Source organism: Pristiophorus japonicus, chromosome 3 (assembly GCF_044704955.1).
Source record: "Pristiophorus japonicus isolate sPriJap1 chromosome 3, sPriJap1.hap1, whole genome shotgun sequence".
Taxonomy (NCBI): Eukaryota; Metazoa; Chordata; class Chondrichthyes; family Pristiophoridae; genus Pristiophorus; species Pristiophorus japonicus.
The window spans coordinates 126987591-127009962 of NC_091979.1; the positions used below are offsets into that span (position 1 = coordinate 126987591).

The 22372-nt window shown below is 42.0% G+C and overlaps 1 protein-coding gene across 1 annotated transcript in view; it reads left to right on the plus strand.

Annotated features, from left to right (window-relative positions):
• itga4 (integrin alpha 4) overlaps positions 1-22372 on the plus strand; it is a 185843-nt gene that overhangs the window by 146452 nt on the left and 17019 nt on the right. The window contains exons 20-23 of the mRNA XM_070875800.1: positions 1454-1533; positions 1913-1999; positions 20241-20352; positions 21744-21851. Coding sequence (XP_070731901.1) covers positions 1454-1533; positions 1913-1999; positions 20241-20352; positions 21744-21851 — 387 coding nt within the window. The remainder of the gene's footprint in view (positions 1-1453; positions 1534-1912; positions 2000-20240; positions 20353-21743; positions 21852-22372) is intronic.

Genomic DNA, 22372 nt, shown 5'->3' on the forward strand with positions numbered 1-22372 from the left:
TGCTACCGAGCGGTCTTGCCCAGATTTTTCCATGAAACTTCCGCCCAAAGTCATCATCATAGGCAGTCCCTCAGAATCGAGGAAGACTTGTATCCACTCTAAAAATGAGTGACTATACAGTTCAATACGAGAATTACAGTCTCTGTCTCAGGTAGGACAGACAGTTATTGAGGGAAAGGGTGGGTGGGACTGGTTTGCCGCACGCTCCTTCCGCTGCCTGCGCTTGGTTTCTGCATGCTCTCGGCGATGAGACTTGAAGTGCTCAGCGTCCTCCCTGATGCACTTCCTCCACTTAAGGCGGTCTTTGGCCAGGGACTCCCAGGTGTCGGTGGGGATGTTGCATTTTATCAGGGAGGCTTTGAGGCTGTTCTTGAAACATTTCCTCTGCCCGCCTGGGGCTCGTTTGCCATGGAGTTCCAAATAGAGCGTTTGCTCTGGTGTCAGGCATGCGAACAATGTGGGCCACCCAGCGGAGCTGGTTGATTGTGGTCAGTGCATCAAAGCTGGGGATGTTGGCCTGGTCGAGGACGCTAACGTTAGTGTATCTGTCCTCCCAGGGGATTTGCAGGATCTTGCGGAGACATCGTTGGTGGTATTTCTCCAGTGATTTGAGGTGTCTACGATAAATGGTCCATGTCTCTGAGCCATACAGGAGGGTGGGAATCACTACAGCTCTGTAGACCATGAGCTTGGTAGCAGACTTGAGGGCCTGGTCTTCGAACACTCTTTTCCTCAGGCGGCCGAAGGCTGCACTGGCACACTGGAGGCAGTGTTGAATCTCATCGTTAATGTCTGCCCTTGTTGATAAGAGGCTCCAGAGCTCTGTTGTCGAGCCACAGTACACGGATGACGCTTGTGTCTGCGCACATTCAGAGGCTGAACTCCAAGTCATAGTCAACATCTTCACTGAGATGTACAAAAGCATGGGCCTTACACTAAACATCTGTAAGACAAAGGTCCTCCACCAGCCTGTCCCCGCCACACAGCACTGCCCCCCAGTCATCAAGATCCATGGTGCGGCCCTGGACAACGCCCAAAGTATCGTCAATATCTCAGCGGTTCTTTGGATGGCACTTGGGCGGAACTGAGCTTTTACCAATTTCGGGCCCATGGTGTTGATGGGTTTTAGCAAAACATTTTAATGACTGCAAATAATGAAGACCACATACAGGATTAATGTTGCCTGCTGTGACCAGGTTTTAAATAGTTTCAGTTGCCTGCCAAGGTATAAAAATTGTAACTGTACTTTATATCATCTATTATGTAATGTTGTGTAGTTAGAAATACATTCTGTAATGTGAACAAGTTGGTATTTAAAATAAACCTGTGACATATCCTTACATTAGTCATTGCTTGTATAAGGTAAACTTCGATATTGACCGTTGTACTTTTTAATTGAGTTGTCAGTGTGTAGTGCACATTAAAATTTATTATTTTAGTGTTTGTCACCCAGGTGGGATTAAGTTTTGTTCTGGATACCAGCAAGCTTACCAGAGCAGAGGAAGACATTGTCATCACTGTTAATGCAACTTGGTAAGCATTTTATAAATAAAAAAGTGCTGTGTTATGGAGAAAGATGCACTGCTTGGTGAAATGCAGAGGTTAGGGAAGAATGTTGTTGTGCATCATTAAGTCCTTGCAGGGAAGCACATTTATTATATGGCCTGTAGAGAAACAATGTAGACAAGTGATGCTTTATTGAGGATAGGAGCAAAAAGATAACCGTTTAAGTAATGAGAATGAATTTGTGCAGGCACTGATTTTTTTTTTAACAGCTGCATATAAAATGATATACATATGTTATTTCAACAAGCCACTGGGCATGTGTAAGCTAATTATTACTTGCTTTCTAGATAAATATACTCCACTTCACACATCTAAAGTTGTATACTTTCTGTGTTTAATCCTACAGTGAAAACCAAGAGAATCTGGATTCACCTCATAACTTTATCACTCTAAATTTACCCTTAAAATATGAGGTTAATGTTACAGTCCACGGGTAAGTAATATATTGTCTATAATGAAAAAATGATCAACATTGTGATCATTGTTGTGATGCATGTTTGGGGCCCAGGTTATATAAATCATTACTGCAGCTTTATAAATGTATTGCGAAGTGTAATCTTCAATTTAAAAAAAAATTGTGAACATTCAGTGAAACAATGCTAACACACTAGTAAAATTGCTTATAATAACATCTAACCATTCTGAATTCTAATGGTCACTGTTTCTGTTGTATACACTAATTCTGATATTTTGTAATTGTGGAGAAAAATATCAAGCACAACAACACATTAAATTCAGGATGTAGTCATGGATCATCTTAACTGCTTGGGGCAGCTTTGGTTTATGAGCAGAATTTCTTAAAAACCAGATGAGATGCAGGAATAATACACAATTAAATGGCATTCATTATATGCCCTAATAACTATCATCAAACATTTATTTTGAATGCTGCACTGCTAGGGCGTAACCCTTTGGCTCAGTGGTAGCATTCCTGCCTCTGAGTCAGATATTAAGGGGTTCAAGCCTTACTTCGAAATCAGCTACTTATATCAGAGTTCCAACCTTGCATTGGAGATTTTACAGGAACTTGTGGGCCCCACTTGGGGCCCTGGCCCTGCATTTGGCATGGACTCCTGAAGATTGAACACCGTTACAAAGGCCTCTGAGGGAGCGCCTCCCCAGTCTTTCTGGGGCCGAGCCTGATTTCTACCCTGGACCCGGCATTCACCAGATTTTCCAGTAACTTGAGACTGTGAACAACCCAAATGCACGTCTGGTGATGGTGCTGCCAACCATGGATAGAATAATGAGGGAACATCTCCCAACCCTGTAAAGTTCATCAGGCTCACCCACAGAAGTTGCTGGCAGACACATCCCAGTGCTTACACGAGGACCTGCCCCCTTCAGCTATTTGGCCATGAATTTTTTTTTCAGCGTTTTATACAATTTAAGCTATTAAATATAAATTCTGAACTACAGATATATGGGATGTACTCTTCAATAAGAATGTGATAGTTTTCACATAAAGGAACATAAAGGCCTTCATAGCTAGAGGATTTGAGTAGGAGGGAGGTCTTACCTGGAATATTGTGTTCAGTTTTGGTCTCCTAATCTGAGGAAGGACATTCTTGCTATTGAGGGAGTGCAGCAAAGGTTCACCAGACTGATTCCCGGGATGGCAGAACTGACATATCAAGAAAGACTGGACCAACTGGGCTTGTATTCACAGGAGTTCAGAAGAATGAGAAGGGATCTCATAGAAACATTTAAAATTCTGACGGGTTTAGACAAGTTAGATGCAAGAAGAATGTTCCCAATGTTGGCAAGTCCAGAACCAGGGGTCACAGTCTAAGGATAAGGGGTAAGGCCGGTTAGATTAACATCTGTAGTGGGGAAAATGATTGAAGCTATCATTAAGGAAGAAATAGCGGGACATCTCGATAGGAATAGTGTAATCAAGCAGACGCAACATGGATTCATGAAGGAGAAATCATGTTTAACTAATTTACTGGAATTCTTTGAGGATATAACGAGCATGGTGGATAGAGGTGTACCGATGGATGTGGTGTATTTAGATTTCCAAAAGGCATTCGATAAGGTGCCACACAAAAGGTTACTGCAGAAGATAAAGGTACACGGAGTCAGAGGAAATGTATTAGCATGGATCGAGAATTGGCTGGCTAACAGAAAGCAGAGAGTCGGGATAAATGGGTCCTTTTCGGGTTGGAAATCGGTGGTTAGTGGTGTGCCACAGGGATCGGTGCTGGGACCACAACTGTTTACAATATACATAGATGACCTGGAAGAGGGGACAGAGTGTAGTGTAACAAAATTTGCAGATGACACAAAGATTAGTGGGAAAGCGGGTTGTGTAGAGGACACAGAGAGGCTGCAAAGAGATTTAGATAGGTTAAGCGAATGGGCTAAGGTTTGACAGATGGAATACAATGTCGGAAAGTGTGAGGTCATCCACCTTGGGGAAAAAAAACAGTAAAAGGGAATATTTGAATGGGGAGAAATTACAACATGCTGCGGTGCAGAGGGACCTGGGGGTCCTTGTGCATGAATCCCAAAAAGTTAGTTTGCAGGTGCAGCAGGTGATCAGGAAGGCGAATGGAATGTTGGCCTTTATTGCGAGAGGGATGGAGTACAAAAGCAGGGAGGTCCTGCTGCAACTGTACAGGGTATTGGTGAGGCCGCACCTGGAGTACTGCATGCAGTTTTGGTCACCTTACTTAAGAAAGGATATACTAGCCTTGGAGAGGGTACAGAGACAATTCACTAGGCTGATTCCGGTGATGAGGGGGTTACCTTATGATGATGGATTGAGTAGACTGGGTCTTTACTCATTGGAGTTCAGAAGGAAGAGGGGTGATCTTATAGAAACATTTAAAATAATGAAAGGGATAGACAAGATAGAGGCAGAGAGGTTGTTTCCACTGGTCTAGGAGACTAGAACTAGGGGGCACAGCCTCAAAATACGAGGGAGCCAATTTAAAACCGAGTTGAGAAGGAACTTCTTCTCCCAGAGGGTTGTGAGTCTGTAGAATTCTCTGCCCAAGGAAGCAGTTGAGGATAGCTCATTGAATGTATTCAAATCACAGATAGATAGATTTTTAACCAATAAGGGAATTAAGGGTTACGGGGAGAGGGCGGGTAAGTGGAGCTGAGTCCACGGCCAGATCAGCCATAATCTTTTTGAATGGCGGAGCAGGCTCGAGGGGCTAGATGGCCTACTCCTGTTCCTAATTCTTATTATGTTCTTATGTAAGCCATTTAGGATCGAGATGAGGAGAAACTTCTTCACCCAGAGAGTGGTGAAATGTGGAATTCTCTACTACAGGAAGTTGTTGAGGCAAATTCACTAAATATATTCAAAAAGGAGTTAGTTGTAGTTTGGGGGATCAAGGGGTATGGCGAGAAAGCAGGAATGGGGTACTGAAATTGCATGTTCAGCCATGAACTCATTGAATGGCGGTGCAGGCTCGAAAGGCCAAATGGCCTACTCCGGCACCTATTTTTTATGTTTCTATGTTTCTATATTTCTATGAGTCATGATAAACGGGTCCTTTTGAGAATGGCAGGCAGTGACTAGTGGAGTGCTGCAGGGCTCAGTGCTGGGACCCCAGCTCTTTACAATATATATTAATGATTTAGATGAAGGAATTGAGTGTAATATCTCCAAGTTTGCAGATGACACTAACTGTGGCGGTGTGAGCTATGAGGCGGATGCTAAGAGGCTGCAGGGTGACTTAGACAGGTTGGTGAGTGGGCAAATGCATGGCAGATGCAGTATAATGTGGATAAATGTGAGGTTAGGAAAAGGGAAGGTGCAACGAGACCTGGGTGTCATGGTTCATCAGTCTAGGATGGCCTGCTCTCTCGTTGGTTCCTCGACATATTGGTCCAGAAACCATCCCTTATACACTCCAGGAAATCCCCTTCCACCATATTGCTACCACTTTGGTTAGCCCAATCTATATGTAGATTAAAGTCACTCATGATAACTGCTGTACCTTTATTGCACGCATCCCTAATTTCATGTTTGATGCCATCCTCAACCTTACTACTACTGTTTGGTGGTCTGTACACAACTCCCACTAGCGTTTTCTGCAGCTCTACCCATACAGATTCCACATCATCCAAGCTAATGACCTTCCTTACTATTGTATTAATCTCTTCTTTAACCAGCAACGCTACCCCACCTCTTTTTCCTTTCTGTCTATCCTTCCTGAATATTGAATACCCCTGGATGTTAAGTTCCCAGCCTTGGTCACCCTGGAGCCATGTCTCCGTAATCCCAATTACATCATATCCGTTAACAGCTGTCTGTGCAGTTAATTCATCCACCTTATTACGAATGCTCCTCGCATTGAGACACAGAGCCTTCAGGCTTGTTTTTTTTAACACTCTTTGTCTTTTTCGAATTTTGTTGTAATGTGGTCCTTTTTGATTTTTTTCTTTAATTTCTCTGCCCTCCACTTTTACTTATCTCCTTTCTATCTTTTGCTTCTGCCCCCATTTTACTTCCCTCTGTCTCCCATCCCCATAGATTCCCATCCCCCTGCCATATTAGTTTAAACCCACCCCAACAGCACTAGCAAACACTCCCCCTCTCTACTTGCTTTCAATCTATTACATCTTTAAATTTTTCCAGTTCTGATGAAAAATTTGTTGACTTTGTTTGTGCTGCCTGACTTGCTGAGTATTTCCAGCATTTCCTGTTTTTATTTCCGATTTCCAGCATTTGCAGTATTTTGTATCTGCCAACTATTGTGACTGTTGTTTGAGGAGGCTTCTGCAAAGATATCAATTCCAATCTGCACCAGCTCCCACACCACAACTGCAGACGGGGAACAATTTTCACAATAAACAAATGCATATTCCTGCCACATTGATAGAGCTATCTAGGCTTCAAGATATTGAGGTAGACAGCCAGCAGAATCACAAGCAGATCTGCGGGGGTGGGGGGTTGGCGGGCAGGAGATCTCATATATCCGTCATACCTAATCCTTCAATAGGCATCACATAGGAGTAGCATTAGTAAAAATAATTAAGAGGGACTAATACAAAAGCACAAGTAGACAATATATCGCCTTAAATGTATTGCCCATCTTCCATCTTACAGTATTAAAAACTGCTGATTAAACCAATAATGTTTGCTGTGATTACTCTATAAAATAAAATTAATATAAAAAATTGTTTATACTTAACAAAGAAAAAATAACATTTAAGTCTTGTGCCAGGCAAACAAGGCAACTTTAGTTCACATTTACTTTCAGAGTTCTGCATTTCCTCCTTGTGTTTGCAAAAAGAACCATGTGTGTGTCTGAAGTGAAGAAAAATAAATTGCTGATCAGCACCACTGCACCTGTGTTGCTCCTGGCAACAGTTGATGTAATTTTATGAAGCAAGCACAAATTGGAAAATGGGGCTATAATACTATGGTCCCATATCCAACCTGCACTCGCATCCTGCAAGGAGCTCCACTGAAAATAGGCCCTTGCAAAAATACCACTAATAGCTTATAGTCATAAGAACATAAGAAATGGGAGCAGGAGTAGGCCATTTGGACCCTCGAGCGTGCTCTTCCATTCAATAAGATCGCGGCTGATCTGATCTTAGCATCAACTCATCTTCCCTGCCCGCTCCCCATAAACCTTGACTCCCTTATTCAAAAATCTGTCTATCTCCAACTTAACTTTATTCAATGACTCAGCCTCCACAGCTCTCAGGGATAGAGAACTCCAAAGATTCACAACCCTCTGAAAGAAGAAATTCCTCCTCATTTCCATTTTAAATGGACGACCCCTATTCTGAAACTATGCGCCCTAGTTCGAGATTCCCTCAGGAGGGGAAACATCCTCTCTGCATCTACTCTGTCAAGCCCCATTCAGAATCTTATACGTTTCAATAAGATCACCTCTCATTTTTCTAAACTCCAATGAGTATAGGCCCAACCTGCTTAACCTTTCTTCATAAGACAATCCCTTCATCTCAGGAATCACACTCATGAATCTTCTCTGAACTGCCTCCAATGCAAATATATCCCTCCTTGAATAAGGAGACCAAAACTGTACGCAGTACTCCAGGTGTGGGCACACCAATACCCTGTACAGTTGTAGCAGGACTTCCCTACTTTTATATTCCACCCCCCTTGCAATAAAGGCCAACATTCCTTTTGCTTTCCTAATTACTTGCTGTACCTGCATGCTAACTTTTCGTGTTTCAGGTACAAGGACCCCCAGATCCCTCTGTAGCACAGTATTTTGTAATCTCTCTCCATTTAAATAATAATTTGCTTTTTTATTTTTCCTACCAAAGTGGATAACCTCACATTTTCCCACATTATACTCCATCTGCCAGATTTTTGTCCACTCACTTAGCCTGTCTATATCCCTTTGCAGATTCTTTGCGTCCTCCTCACAACTTGCTTTCCCACCTATCTTTGTATCATCAGCAAATTTGGTTACATTACACTCAGTCCCTTCATCCAAGTCAATACTATAGATTGTAAATAATTGAGGCCCCAGCACTGATCCCTGTAATTACAGTGTGCCAATCTGAAAATGATTTATTTATCCGGACTCTGTTTTCTATTAGTTAGCCAACCCTCTGTCCGTGCTAATATATTACCCCCAACCCCGTGAGCTCTTACCTTGTGCGGTAACCTTTTACGTGGCACCTTATCGAATGCCTTCTGGAAATCTAAATATACCACATCTACTGGCTCCCCTTTATTTACTCTGCTCATTACATCCTCAAAGAATGCCAGCAAATTTGTCAAACATGATTTCCCTTTCATAAAACCATGCTGACTCTACTTGACTGTATTATGTTTTTTTAAATGTCCTGCTACTACTTCCTTCATAATGGACTCCAGCATTTTTCCAGTGACAGATGTTAGGCTAACTGGTCTATAGTTTCCTGCTTTTGTCCCCCTCCTTAAATAGGGACGTTAAATTTGTGGTTTTCCAATCCGCTGGGACCTCTCCAGAATCCACTATCTCTGCAGCCACTTCTTTTGAGACCCTAGGATGCAAGCCATCAGGTCCAGGGGACTTGTCGACCTTTAGTCCCATTAGTTTGCTTAGTACTTTTTCTCCAGTGATTGTTTTAAGTTCCCCCTCCCCATAGCCCCTTGATTATCAATTATTGGAATGCTTTTAGTGTCTTCTACCATGTAGATCAATACAAAATATTTGTTCAAAGTCTCTATCATTTTCCTGTTTCCCATTATTAATTCCCCAATAATAAAAACAGAAAGTGTTGGAAATCTCAGCAGTCAGGCAGCATCGGTGGAGAGGAAGCAGAGTTAACGTTTCAGGTTGATGACCCTTCGACAGAACTGGAGAGTGTTCGAAACGAACAGATTCTTAACAAGTACTGAAAGGGGGAAGGGAAAAAAGAACAAAAGGGAAGGTCTGTGATAGGATGGAAGACAGGAGAGATTAGCGAGACAAAAGGGATGATGGCATAAATTCAAATGGTAATGCCAGGAGTTAGAAAAAACATTAGTAAAGATAGGGTGTGAATGGTGGGTTAATGACCACCTGCCATTAGAGACAAGGAGAAAAAAAGAAAGAAACAGGGGGAGGGGTGGGGAAAGGGAGCCAAAGATTGGTAGCGGTTATGTAGAAACATAGAAAATAGAAGTAGAAGTAGGACATTTGACCCTTCGAGTCTGCACCGCCATTCAATATCATCATGACTGATCCTCTATCTCAACAACATATTCCTGCTTTTTCCCCATACCCCTTGATGCCTTTTGTTTCTAGAAATCTATCTATCTCCCTCTTAAATATATTCAGTGACTTGGCCTCCATAGCCTTCTGTAGTAGAGAATTCCACAGATTCACCACCCTCTGAGTGAAAAAGTTTCTCCTCATCTCGGTCCTAAATTTCCTACCCCATATCCTGAGACTGTGACCCCTTGTTCTAGACTTCCCAGCCAGGGGAAACATCCTCCCCGCATCCATTCTATCCAATCCAGTCAGAATTTTATATGTTTCAATGAGATCCCCTCTCATTCTTCTAAACTCGAGTGGATACAGGCCTACTCGACCCAATCTCTCCTCATACGACAGTCCTGCCATCCCAGGAATCAGTCTGGTGAATCTTTGCTGCACTTTCTCTATGACAAGTATATCCTTTCTTAGGTAAGGAGACCAAAACTGCATACAATACTCCAGGTGCAGTCTCACTAAGGCCCTGTATAACTGTAGTAAGGCATCCTTGCTCCTGTACTCAAATCCTCTTGCAATGAAGGTCAACATACCATTTGCCTTCCTAACTGCTTGCTGCACCTGCATGTTTACTTTCAATACTGGTATAAAAGGACACCCAGGTACATCGAAATTTCCCAAGCCATCACCATTTAAATAATACGTTGTCCTTATGTTGTTCCTAACAAAGTGGATAACTTCACATTTATCCACATTATACTGCATCTGCCATGTGTTTGCCCACTCACTCAACCTATCTAAATTGCCTTGCAGCGTCTTTGCATCCTCCTCACAACTCACAATTCCACCTAATTTTGTGTCGTCAGCAAACTTGGAAATATTACGTTTGATTCCCTCATCCAAATCATTTGTAATATATATGTTGTGAATAGATGGGGCCCAAGCACTGTACCCCACTAGTCACTGCCCGCCACCCCGAAAAATACCCGTTTATTCCTACTCTCTGTTTCCTGTCAGTTAACCAATTCTCAATCCATGCCAGTACATTACCCCCAATTCCATGTGCTTTAACTTTGCACACTAGCCTCTTATGTGAGATTTTATCAAAGGCCTTCTGAAAATCCAAATATACTACATCCACTGGTTCTCCCTTATCTATTCTGTCAGTTATATCCTCAAAAAACTCCAGTAAGTTTGTCAAACATGATTTTCCTTTCATAAATCCATGTTGACTTTGTTTAATCCCGTTGATATTATCTAAGTGTGCTGTTATTACATCCTTTATAATAGACTCTAGCATTTTCCTACTACTGATGTTAGGCTAACCAATCTGTAGTTCCCCATTTTCTCTCTCCCTCCTTTTTTAAATAGTGGGGTTACATTTACCACCTCCAATCTGCAGGAACTGTTCCATAATCTATAGAATTTTGGAAGATGACAACCAATGCATCTACTATTTCCATGGCTACATCTTTTAGTATTCTGGGATGCAAATCATCAGACCCAGGGGATTTATCTGTCTTCAGTCCCATTAGTTTCTCCAACACTATTTTCTTATTAATAATCATTTCCTTTAATTCCTCTTGCTCACTAGACCCTTGGTTCCCTAGCACTTCTAAGACGTTATTTGTGACCTCTTCCGTGAAGACAGAACCGAAGTATTTATTTAATTGTTCTGCCATTTCCTTGTTTCCCATTACAAATTCTCTCATTTCTGTCTGTAAAGGACCTACATTTGTCTTCACTCTGAAATTTTTGAACTCGACTGTTTCTTTTTTTCTCCTTGTCTTTAATGGCAGTTGGTCAATATCCCACCATTCATACCCAATCTTGATATTTTTCTAACGCCTGGCATTACCATTTGAATTTGGGCAATCATCCCTTTTATCTCTCTAATCTCTCCTGTCTTCCAACCTATCATAGATCTTTCCTCTTGTTCTTTCTTCCCCTCCTCCTTTCAGTGCTTGTTAAGAATCTGTTCATTTCGAACACTCCCCAGTTCTGACGAAGGTTCATCGACTCAAAACGTTAACTCTGCTTCCTCGCCACAGATGTTGCCTGACCTGCTGAGATTTCCAGCATTTTCTGTTTTTATTCCAGATTCCAGCAGTATTTTGCTTTTGTATTAATTCCTCAGTCTCATCCTCTAAGAGACCAATGTTTACTTTAGCTACTATTCCTTTTTATATACCTGTAGACGCTCTTACTGTCTGCTTTTATATTTCTTGCTAGTTTACTCTTGTAAACTATCTTCTCTTTCTTTCATTTTTTTTGTCATCCTTTGCTGGTTTCAAAAAATTTCCCAATCCTCTGGCCTTCTACAATTCTTTGTAACATTGTTTGCCTTTGTTTTCAATTTGATACCATCCTTTACTTTCTCAGTTAGCCATGGATGGTTCATCCTTCTCTTAGAGTATTTCTTTCTCACTGGAATTTATCTTTGCTGAGTGCTATGAGACAGGATTAATAAACAATCTCCTAGTAAAGGATCCCCTTGGAATGAGTGATCATAGCATGGTTGAATTTCAAATTCAGATGGAGGGTGAGAAAGTTGGATCTCAAACCAGCGTACTAAGCTTAAATAAAGGAAACTATGAAGGTAAATAAAGGAGACTATGAAGGCAGATAAATCCCTTGGACCTGATGGCTTGCATCCTAGGGTATTAAGAGAAGTAGCAGCAGGGATTATGGATGCATTGGTTGTAATTTACCAAAATTCCCTGGATTCTGGGGAGGTCCCAGCAGATTTGAAAACTGCAAATGTATCACCCCTATTTAAAAAAGGAGGCAGACAAAAAGCAGGAAACTATAGACCAGTTAGCCTAACATCTGTGGTTGGGAAAATGTTGGAGTCCATTATTAAAGAAGCAGTAGCAGGACATTTGGAAAAGCAAAATTCGGTCAGGCAGAGTCAGCATGGATTTATGAAGGGGAAGTCATGTTTGACAAATTTGCTGGAGCTCTTTGAGGATGTAACGAACAGGGTGGATAAAGGGGAACCAGTAGTTGTGGTGTATTTGAACTTCCAGAAGGCATTTGACAAGGTGCCACATAAAAGGTTACTGCACAAGATAAAAGTTCACGGGGTTGGGGGTAATGGGCCCAAGTTTCCACAGGATAAAAAACGGGCACCCCTCCGAGCTGGGCGCCCGTTTTTCGCGCCTAAAACGGCGCCAGAAAAAAAAACACGCTATTCTCAAGCGCTTTGCAGCTCCTTATCTGTTTGGCGCAGCGCCCAGGGGGGCGGAGCCTACACTCGCGCCGATTTTGTAAGTGGGAGGGGGCGGGTACTATTTAAATTAGTTTTTTTCCTGCCGGCAACGCTGCGCGTTCGCATTGGAGCGTTCGGGCATGCTCAGTGTGAAAAAAACATTGGCACTCGGCCATTTTTGTAGCTGCTTAATTTTTGAACATTTTTTAATAAAACCACATTGCCATCAGCACATCAGCACTGAGGCTACACTTCTCACTGTCTCCTCCCCCTCCCTCCCCTCCACGGCAACAAACGGCGGTTTCCTCTCCCTCCCTCCCATGCGCGGCAACAAGCCGCTGTCTCCTTCCCCTCCCTCCCCTGCGCGGCAACAAGCCGCCGTCTCCTTCCCCTCCCTCCCCTGCGCGGCAACAAGCCGCTGTCTCCTTCCCCTCCCTCCCCTCCACGGCAACAAGCCGCCGTCTCCTTCCCCTCCCTCCCCTGCGCGGCAACAAACGGCGGTTTCCTTCGAACGATGGCTGAAGCACTTTCACACAGGTAGGAAGATGGTTTATTTAATCTTTTCTTTGCTTATAAATGTTTATTCAGGTTAGATTTATTTGTATAATATTTGTAGAAGTATAAATAAGGATTGATTGTAGAATTTAATGAGTTCCCTTCCCCCCCCTCCCCCCCCACCTAATTTGTAACCTGCGCCTGATTTTTTAATGTGTAGAACAGGTTTTTTCAGTTCTACAAAAATCTTCACTTGCTCCATTCTACTTTAGTTTGGAGTATGTTTTCACTGTGGAAACTTTGAAATCAGGCGTCAGTGGCCGGACACGCCCCCTTTTGAAGAAAAAATTCTGTTCTAAAGTAGAACTGTTCTACCTGACTAGAACTGCAGAAAAAAAAATGTGGAGAATTGCGATTTCTAAGATAGTCCGTTCTCCACCAGTTGCTCCTAAAAATCAGGCGCAAATCATGTGGAAACTTGGGCCCAATATATTAGCATGGATAGAGTATTGGTTAACTAACAGGGAACAGAGAGTAGGGATAAATGGTTCATTCTCTGGTTGGCAACCAGTAACTAGTGGGGTGCCGCAGGGATTAGTGCTGGGACCCCAACTATTTACAATCTATATTAACGACTTGGAAGAAGGGACTGAGTGTAACGTAGCCAAGTTTGCTGATGATACAAAGATGGGAGGAAAAGCAATGTGTGAGGAGGACACAAAAAATCTGCAAAAGGACACAGACAGGCTAAGTGAGTGGGCAAAAATTTGGCAGATGTTGTATAATGTTGGAAAGTGTGAGGTCATGCACTTTGGCAGAAAAAAATCCAAGAGCAAGTTATTATTTAAATGGAAAAAAATTGCAAAGTGCCGCAGTACAGCGGGACCTGGGGGTACTTGTGCATGAAACACAAAAGGATAGTATGCAGGTACAGCAAGTGATCAGGAAGGCCAATGGTATCTTGGCCTTTATTGCAAAGGGGATGGAGTATAAAAGCAAGGAAGTCTTACTGCAGCTATTTAAGGTTTTGGTGAGGCCACACCTGGAATACTGCGTGCAGTTTTGGTTTCCATATTTACGAAAGGATATACTTGCTTTGGAGGCAGTTCAGAGAAGGTTCACTAGGTTGATTCTGGGGGATGAGGGGATTGACTTATGAGTAAAGATTGAGTAGGTTGGACATCTACTCATTGGAATTCAGAAGAATGAGAGGTGATCTTATCGAAAAGTATAAGATTATGAGGGGGCTTGATGGGGTGGATGCAGAGAGGATATTTCCACTGATGAAGAAGACTAGAACTAGAAGTTGTGATCTTAGAATAAGGAGCCGCCCATTTAAAACAGAGATGAGGAGAAATTTATTTTCTCAGAGGGTTGTAAATCTTTTTAATTCACTGCCTCAGAGATCTGTGAAAGCCGGGACATTGAATAAATTTAAAACAGAAATAGACAGTTTCTTAAATGATAAGGAGATTTGGGTTTATGGGGAGCGGGCGGGGAAGTGGAGCTGAGTCCATGATCAGATCAGCCATGATTTTATTGAATGACGGAGCAGGCTCGAGGGGCCGTATGGCCGTATGGCCTACTCCTGTTCCTATTTCTTATGTTCTTATGTATGAGGGCTGAGTTGGCTAAAGTGGACTGGGAAAGTGTAGGATGGTTGATGAACAGTGGCAGACATTTAAGGAGATATTTCACAACTCTCAAGAAAAATATATTCCAGTGAGGAGAAAAGGGTGCAAAAGAAAAGATAGCCAACTAAAGAAATAAAGGACGGTATCCAATTAAAAACAAGTGCATACAAAGTGGCCAAAACTAGTGGGAGGACAGAAGATTGGGAAGCTTTTAAAAGCCAGCAAAGAATGACTAAAAAAATGATTAACAAAGGGAAGATAGACTATGAAAGTAAACTAGCACAAAATATAAAAACAGATAGCAAGAGTTTCTATAGGTATATAAAAAGGAAAAAAGTGGCTAAAGTCCATGTTCGTCCCTTAGAGACAAGACCAGAGAATTAGTAACGGGCAACGTGGAGATGGCAGAAACTCTGAACAAATATTTGGATTAGTCTTTACGGTAGAGGACACAAACAATATCCCAACAATGGATAGTCAAGGGGCTATAGGGGGCGGGGGGGGAATTTAACACAATCACAATCACTAATGGTACTCAGTAAGATAATGGGACTAAAGGTGGATAAATCACTTGGACCTAATGGCTTGCATCCTGGGATCTTAAGAGAAGTAGCGGCAGTGATTGTAGATGCATGGGTTGTAATTTATCAAAAATCCCTGGATTCTGGAGAGGTCCCAGCAGATTGGAAAACTGCAAATGTATCACCCCTATTTAAAAAAGGAGGCAGACAAAAAGTAGGAAACTATAGACCAGTTAGCCTAGCATCTGTGGTTGGGAAAATGTTGGAGTCCATTATTAAAGAAGCAGTAGCAGGACATTTGGAAAAGCATAAATCGGTCAGGCAGAGTCAGCATTGATTTATGAAGGGGAAGTCATGTTTGAAAAATTTGCTGGAATTCTTTGAGGATGCAACGAACAGGGTGGATAAAGGAGAACCAGTGGATGTGGTGTATTTGGACCTCCAGAAGGCATTTGATAAGGTGCCACATAAAAGGTTACTGCACAAGATAAACGTTCATGGGGTTGGGGGTAATGTATGTGCATGGATAGAGGATTAGTTAACTAACAGAGAACTGAGAGTTGGGATAAATGGTTCGTTCTCGGGTTGGCAGTCAGTAACTAGTGGGGTGCCACAGGAATAACTGCTGGGACCCCAACTATTTACAATCTATATTGGAAGAAAGGACCGAGTGTAACGTAACCAAGTTTGCTGATGATACAAAGATGGGAGGAAAAGCAATGTGTGAGGAGGACACAAAAAATCTGCAAAAGGATATAGATAGCTAAGTGAGTGGGCAAAAATTTGGCAGATGGAGTATAATGTTGGAAAGTGTGCGGTTATGCACTTTGGCAGAAAAAAAATCAAAGACAAGTTATTATTTAAATGGAGAAAAATTGCAAAGTGCTGCAGTACGGCAGGACCTGGACGTACTTGTGCATGAAACACAAAAGGATAGTATGCAGGTACAGCAAGTGATCAGGAAGGCCAATGGAATCTTGGCCTTTATTGCAAAGGGGATGAAGTATAAAAGCAGGGAAGTCTTGCTACAGTTATACAGGGCAGTGGTGAGGCCACACCTGGAATATTGCTTACAGTTTTGGTTTCCATATTTACGAAAGGATATACTTGCTTTGGAGGCCGTTCAGAGAAGGTTCACTAGGTTGATTCCGGAGATGAGGGGGTTGACTTACAAGGAAAGGTTGAGTAGGTTGGGCCTCTACTCATTGGAATTCAGAAGAATGAGACGTGATCTTATCGAAACGCATAGGATTATGAGGGGCTTGACAAGGTGGATGCAGAGAGGATGTTTCCACTGATAGGGGAGACTAAAACTAGGGGCATAATCTTAGAATAAGGGGACACCCATTTAAAACTGAGATGAGGAGGAATTTCTTCTCTCAAGGGTTGTAAATCTGGAATTCATTGCCTCAGAGAACTGTGGAAGCCGGGACATTGAATAAATTTAAGACAGAGATAGGCAGTTTCTTAACCAATAAGGGATTAAGGGGTTATGGGGAACGCGGGCAGGGAAGTGGACTTGAATTCATGATCGGATCAGCCATGATCATATTAAATGGTGGAGCAGGCTCGAGGGGCCGTATGGCCTACTCCTGCTCCAATTTCTTATGTTCTTATGTTTGCCACTGCTCATCTACCCTTTAATCTATTTTCCCAGTCCACATTAGTCAACTGTGTCTTCATACCTTTGTAATTGCCTTTATTTAAGTTCAGGGCACTAGTTTGAGACCTAGCTTTCTCACCCTCAATCTGAAATTCTACAATGTTATGATCACTCTTCCCAAGAGAATCCTTTACTGTCATTAATTAATCCAGTCTCATTACACATTACCAGATCTAAAATAGTCTGCTCCCTGGTTGGTTCCACAACGTATTGTTCTAAGAAACCATCCCGAATACACTCTTATGAACTCTTCCTCAATTTGTCAATTTGATTTGTCCAATCAATATGAAGATTAAAATCACCCATGAATATTGCCATACCTTTCTTACAAGCCTCCATTATTTCTTGATTTATACTCTGTGCCACAGTATAGCTACTGTTAGAGGGCCTATAGACTACTTCCACCAGTGACTTATTTCCCTTATTATTTCTTATATCCACCCAAACTGATTCTACATCTTGATCTTCTGAGCCAGTATCATTTCTCATTACTGCACTGATCTCATCCTTTATTAACAGAGCTACCCCATCTCCTTTTCCTTTCTGCCTATCCTTCCAATATGGTAAATAACCCTGAATATTAACCTTGATAGAGAATGATAGTTATGATAAGCTTTCTTAATGTATCATTATGGAACAATACATGTACATCTCATACATAAGAACATAAGAAATAGGAACAGGAGTAGGCCATACGGCCCCATGAGCCTGCTCCGTCATTCAATAAGATCATGGCTGATCTGATCATGGACTCAGTTCCACTTCCCCGCCCGCTCCCCAGAAACCCTTATCTCCTTATCGTTTAAGAAACTGTCTATTTCTGTCTTAACTTTATTCAATGTCCCAGCTTTCACAGCTCTCTGAGGCAGCAAATTAAACAGATTTACAACCCCCTGAGAGAAGAAATTTCTCCTCATCTGTTTTAAATGGGCGGCTCCTTATTCTAAGATCACGACATCTAGGGCTGTATCAGAAAAAGGCTTTTTTTCCCATATGGAAACCAAAGCATGTAAAACACTACTGGTGAGCATAAAATAGTGAACATCAGCTATAATGATAAGTAAAAATATATAGCAGAACACTACATTTTGTTCTTCCTATCATTGACAAAACAATCACCAAAAACATAACTGGTGAAAGTAATAAAAGTGGGCTGATACAAAGGCGAAATACTGCAGATGTTGGAAATCAGCAATACAAACAGAAAATGCTGGAAATACTCAGCAGGTCAGGCAGCATCTGTGGGGAGAGAACTTTTTATGTTTCAGGTTCGTGACGTTTTGTCAGAACTGGAAAAAGTTAGAGATGTAACAGGTTTTAAGTAAGTGCAGGGGCAGGGAGAGTAGGGAGGGGAGAAAAGAACAAAAGGGAAAGTCTGTGATAGAGTGGAAAGCAGGAGTGATTAAAAGACAAAAGGGATAATGGTGCAAGGCAAAGGAGGTGATAATGGGACAGGTAAAGAAACAAAGGATGGATCTAGAGGAGCTGTAAATGGCAACAACAGATTTCTAGCTTATGAAAGGTCATTAACCTGAAACGTTTACTTTGTTTCTCCCTCCACAGATGCTGCCTGACCTGCTGAGTATTTCCAGAATTTTCTGTTTTTATTTCACATTATAGGTTGAACCTCTCTTATCCAGGACTCCCTTATCTGGCACCACCTCTCCTCTGGGACCATTTCCGGCCGCTGGGTGGCGCATGCGCAGAATGCGACCTGTCAAAATCTTACTCACCAATATAATCTTTCTCCTCGATTGGCTGCCCCCTTCTCGTCGCTCTGCTGGAACTCCTGCAGCCACAGTCCTCAGGCCGGCCGCTCCTCCCCACAGCGCTTCCTTCGGCGGGTCGAGTTGACTCTTCGGGGCCTGCCGACTCTTCGGGGCCCTCCGACTGTTCAAGGCCCGCTGGCCCGACAACTCTCGAGGCCCGCCGACTGTTCAAGGCCTACCGACTCATCTCAGCTCCCTGCACACTGATTGGCTGACTGACTAACTGACAGTCAATCCAGCCAATCGGCGCGCACACACACTTACCCCAGCAACAGCACTTAAAGGCGCAGTCCATCCAAACACGTGACCTCTCCTCACCCGGCAAAATCCCTCGTTCGGGACAGGCCAAGTCCCGAGGGTGCTGGATAAGGGAGGTTCAACCTGGACCAGCACCTGCTGTCCAGAAAAATGGGAGCAGTAGTTATGATCTGAAATTGTTGAACTCGGTGTTGAGTCTATAAGGCTATAAAGTGCCGGATCGAAAGATATGAGGCTGTTTCACAAGTTTCTGTTGAGCTTTGTTGGAACAGTGTAGGCGGCCGAGGGCAGAATGGGAGTGGGGCGGAGAATTACACTGGCAAGCAACCGGAATCTCAGGCTCGTGCTTGCAGACTATTCAGTAAAGCGATCACCCAATCTGCGTTTGATCTCCCCGATGTAGAGGAAACTGCATCGTGAGCAGCGAATACAGTATACTAACTTAAAAGATGTATTAGTAAATCGCTGTTTTACCTGCAAGGCACTTTACAATTGTCCAGACTCAACATCATTTTACATGAAATTCCTGTTGGAGGCTTCCCGTGGGCAATTGCTTCCGACCTGAAAAATTTCTACAAACTTACCTGGTGGTCCCGGAGGAGCGTGGGCTTCCGTTGGAGAGGCCTTCTCTTCCCGCGCTGCGAAGCGCACTCCATCCTCCAGGTTCCCACGCAGAAGGTGCAGTCACGTGTGACTGCATACCCAATCAGGTACAGTATTCCACAGCTTTCTCATTAATAGCAATGAGAACTCCGTATCTATGAGTTTTTATTGCTATTAATGAGAAAAAAAAACCAAACACACTAAACATCATAATAAAAAATAAAAAACACACCTCACAGAATTAAAATTAATTTAAATTAAAGTTAATAAATATCAGAGAAAAATTTTTTCCGCGTTTTTCAGAAGTTTTTTAAATTATGATTTAAAATAAATTTAACGTAGTAGGCAGGGCTTTTAAAAATAAAATGTGTTTTTAAAATTTTATTTTATTATATTTTTGTATGTTTTAAAACTCTTATGCCTGTAAAAGTAGGCTATGCGCCTGCTTTTATCAGGCGCAAGAGTTTTGAGGACATTTGCTCGGCAAGATATGGGTAAATCCCGCAAACTTGCCCTTGCAAATGTCCTTGCTCCCAATATATGCGTTGGATCTGTCAAGCTTGACAGATCGGAAAAGCCGGTTTTCAGCGCATGTGCATTGTGCGCTGAAAACCGGCTTTTGCAATGCCTTCCCGGGTCCGTAGCCACAGTACGGACCCGGGAGGCCAGAATTTCCAGGCCATTGAGTTTTCTTCTTTGCTTAATGAGAAATTCAAAGCACAGATGGTGGTTAAATCTTGTTTATTACCCAACACAAGTACATAGATAATGTCAGTATGAGCAGATGTTTCACACTCAGTAAACACGTTTTTTTGCTAGGGCTGCATATGAAAAGGTATTGAGCAATACTTTCCCCAAGCTTGTTAAATAGTACTGCACTCTCTTTTTGGAACAGATCGGTGTTTCCTTCTTCATTTGTGTATGAGGGAGCCACAGACAATGCCACAGAAGCATTTACTTTCTCTGATTCACCTTGCACATATCAGAACATCAGTTATACATTCCAAGTAAGTCTTTGTTCTTCAAACTACAGATGTGTGTGTGTTTGCTTGTTTTTGGATTTTTGGACTAAGGTTCTTTCTCTGGACCTTGTTTTATTTCTGTAGATATGTAGTGCCTAGAAAACATGTTCATATTTAATTCAGTAGCTGTCTGTTGAGGTTTGACATAATTCTGTTACGTTCCACTGGTAGTCAAACATTAAGTTTTTGTTAAACTTTGATGTAGACTATCTCACTGTCAGTTGTTGTTTCAAAAATCAAACAGTTAAAAGAATTCTGGGAAAATTGTAAAAAAAAATCCCTATTTGTGCATATTTTATTTTTGACTATTTTTGTTAAAATGGTGAATGTTTAAGAGTTTAGTAGGAGAACTTGCTTGGAAGACTTACAGGATCCAACAGCCAAACAGCTGAGATGTGCACAGTTGAAATTGCATGATCTGTGAAGCATGCTGAGTTGATGACCAAGGTTAATTTTGTTGACTCGCAGCTAAATAAATCATTAGAGTCAGTTCTTTGATGATGTCATCAACACTCATTAGTCACAAAATTTATTCAGAATAACAATAGAAAACGATGGTTAATATTCATTATAAAACTCCACAACGGATTGACCTGAAATTAAGAGGGAGCTGGCCTGGCCTAATTTTCTGATGGGCATCCCTCCGTTAATGTGAATCTGCTAAAGGCACAGGAAAACCTTGCCCATAGAGCTTGGGCCTGCAGCACATTTGGCTGGGGATCAGAAAATATGGATAGGGAGCAGGTCTTAAATAGCTTGCTATTAAAAGGCAAATTGTGGTGGAGACAGAAAATGGAGTAATTCATTACACTGCTGCAGTAGATAAGAACTTTTAAAAGTTACTTTTTGATGATGATTGCTGCTTACGTTGCAGCGACCGCTGAAACATTCTGAGCAGAGCATGTCCAGAGCTTGCTCTGCTAATTGCTCACTGATTTAGTACAAGGGTCCTGACACAGGCACTGCATATATAAGGGGGCCCAACGCCCATTTTAGGCAGGTGCCTGGGCAGCCACCTACACCAATATAGCGTTGTCCGTACCTCTGGTGCTGATCGGCTACAGGATGTTGCTCCCCAAAATTGGCCTTTGTGTTGGTTTTACTCCCCCCACCATAAAATGGGTGAAATGAGGTCCCATTTCTGGCCCTAAAAGTTGAACAATCAGCTTTTGTTAGTAATGTTGATGGAAAATGATTGGCAATTTATATAAAGAGTGAGTATGAAAGGGAGCAAGATGTCATGGATTAATAATAATTGTGTTATAACCTGAGGACCAGTATTTCTCATAGCTGTGTATGAATGCTGCACAAGATATGCTGATATAATGGGTTTGACAGTACATCTACTTATCTATTCATATTTAACTTGCTTCCAGGTCATCAATATGGGGAACAGCATGGCTCCTGGTCTTGAACTGCAAATTCAACAGCCCAACACACTGGGAGCAAATGGCTTTAAATTGTTTGAAATTCTTGACATAAAGGTCAGATAATTGTTATACTGTTTCAGGTGTTGAGGAAAAACTACTCATCTATAACACCACATTGCCATTAGGCTCTCAAAATCTGATTACGCAGATTTCTATAGAGCAAAGTTGGTGACGACATAGTTTTGCCCATTGTATTTCTGTAACATATATAACATTACATTCTCCAACCTACTCCCTGGGAGTGTGGCTCCCCACAGGGATCAGAGATCACAGGATTGTACCTGCAGATTCCTCTTACTCTCTTACTTGTATTTCTACAGATGATACCGTACAAGCAACTGCAAATATGTGATATCTGCAATAACCATTAAATAGATTTAACAGTCAAATAGCATTATTTTTTATAAAATCAAAATACTGCAGATGCTGGAAATACTCAGCAGGTCAGGTAGCATCTGCGGAGAGAGAAGAATTAATGCTTCAGGTCGATGGCCTTCCATCAGAACTGGAAAAAGTTAGAGATATAACCAGTTTTAAGCAAGTACAGAGGCAGGAAAAAGGGGAGAGAAGGAAAA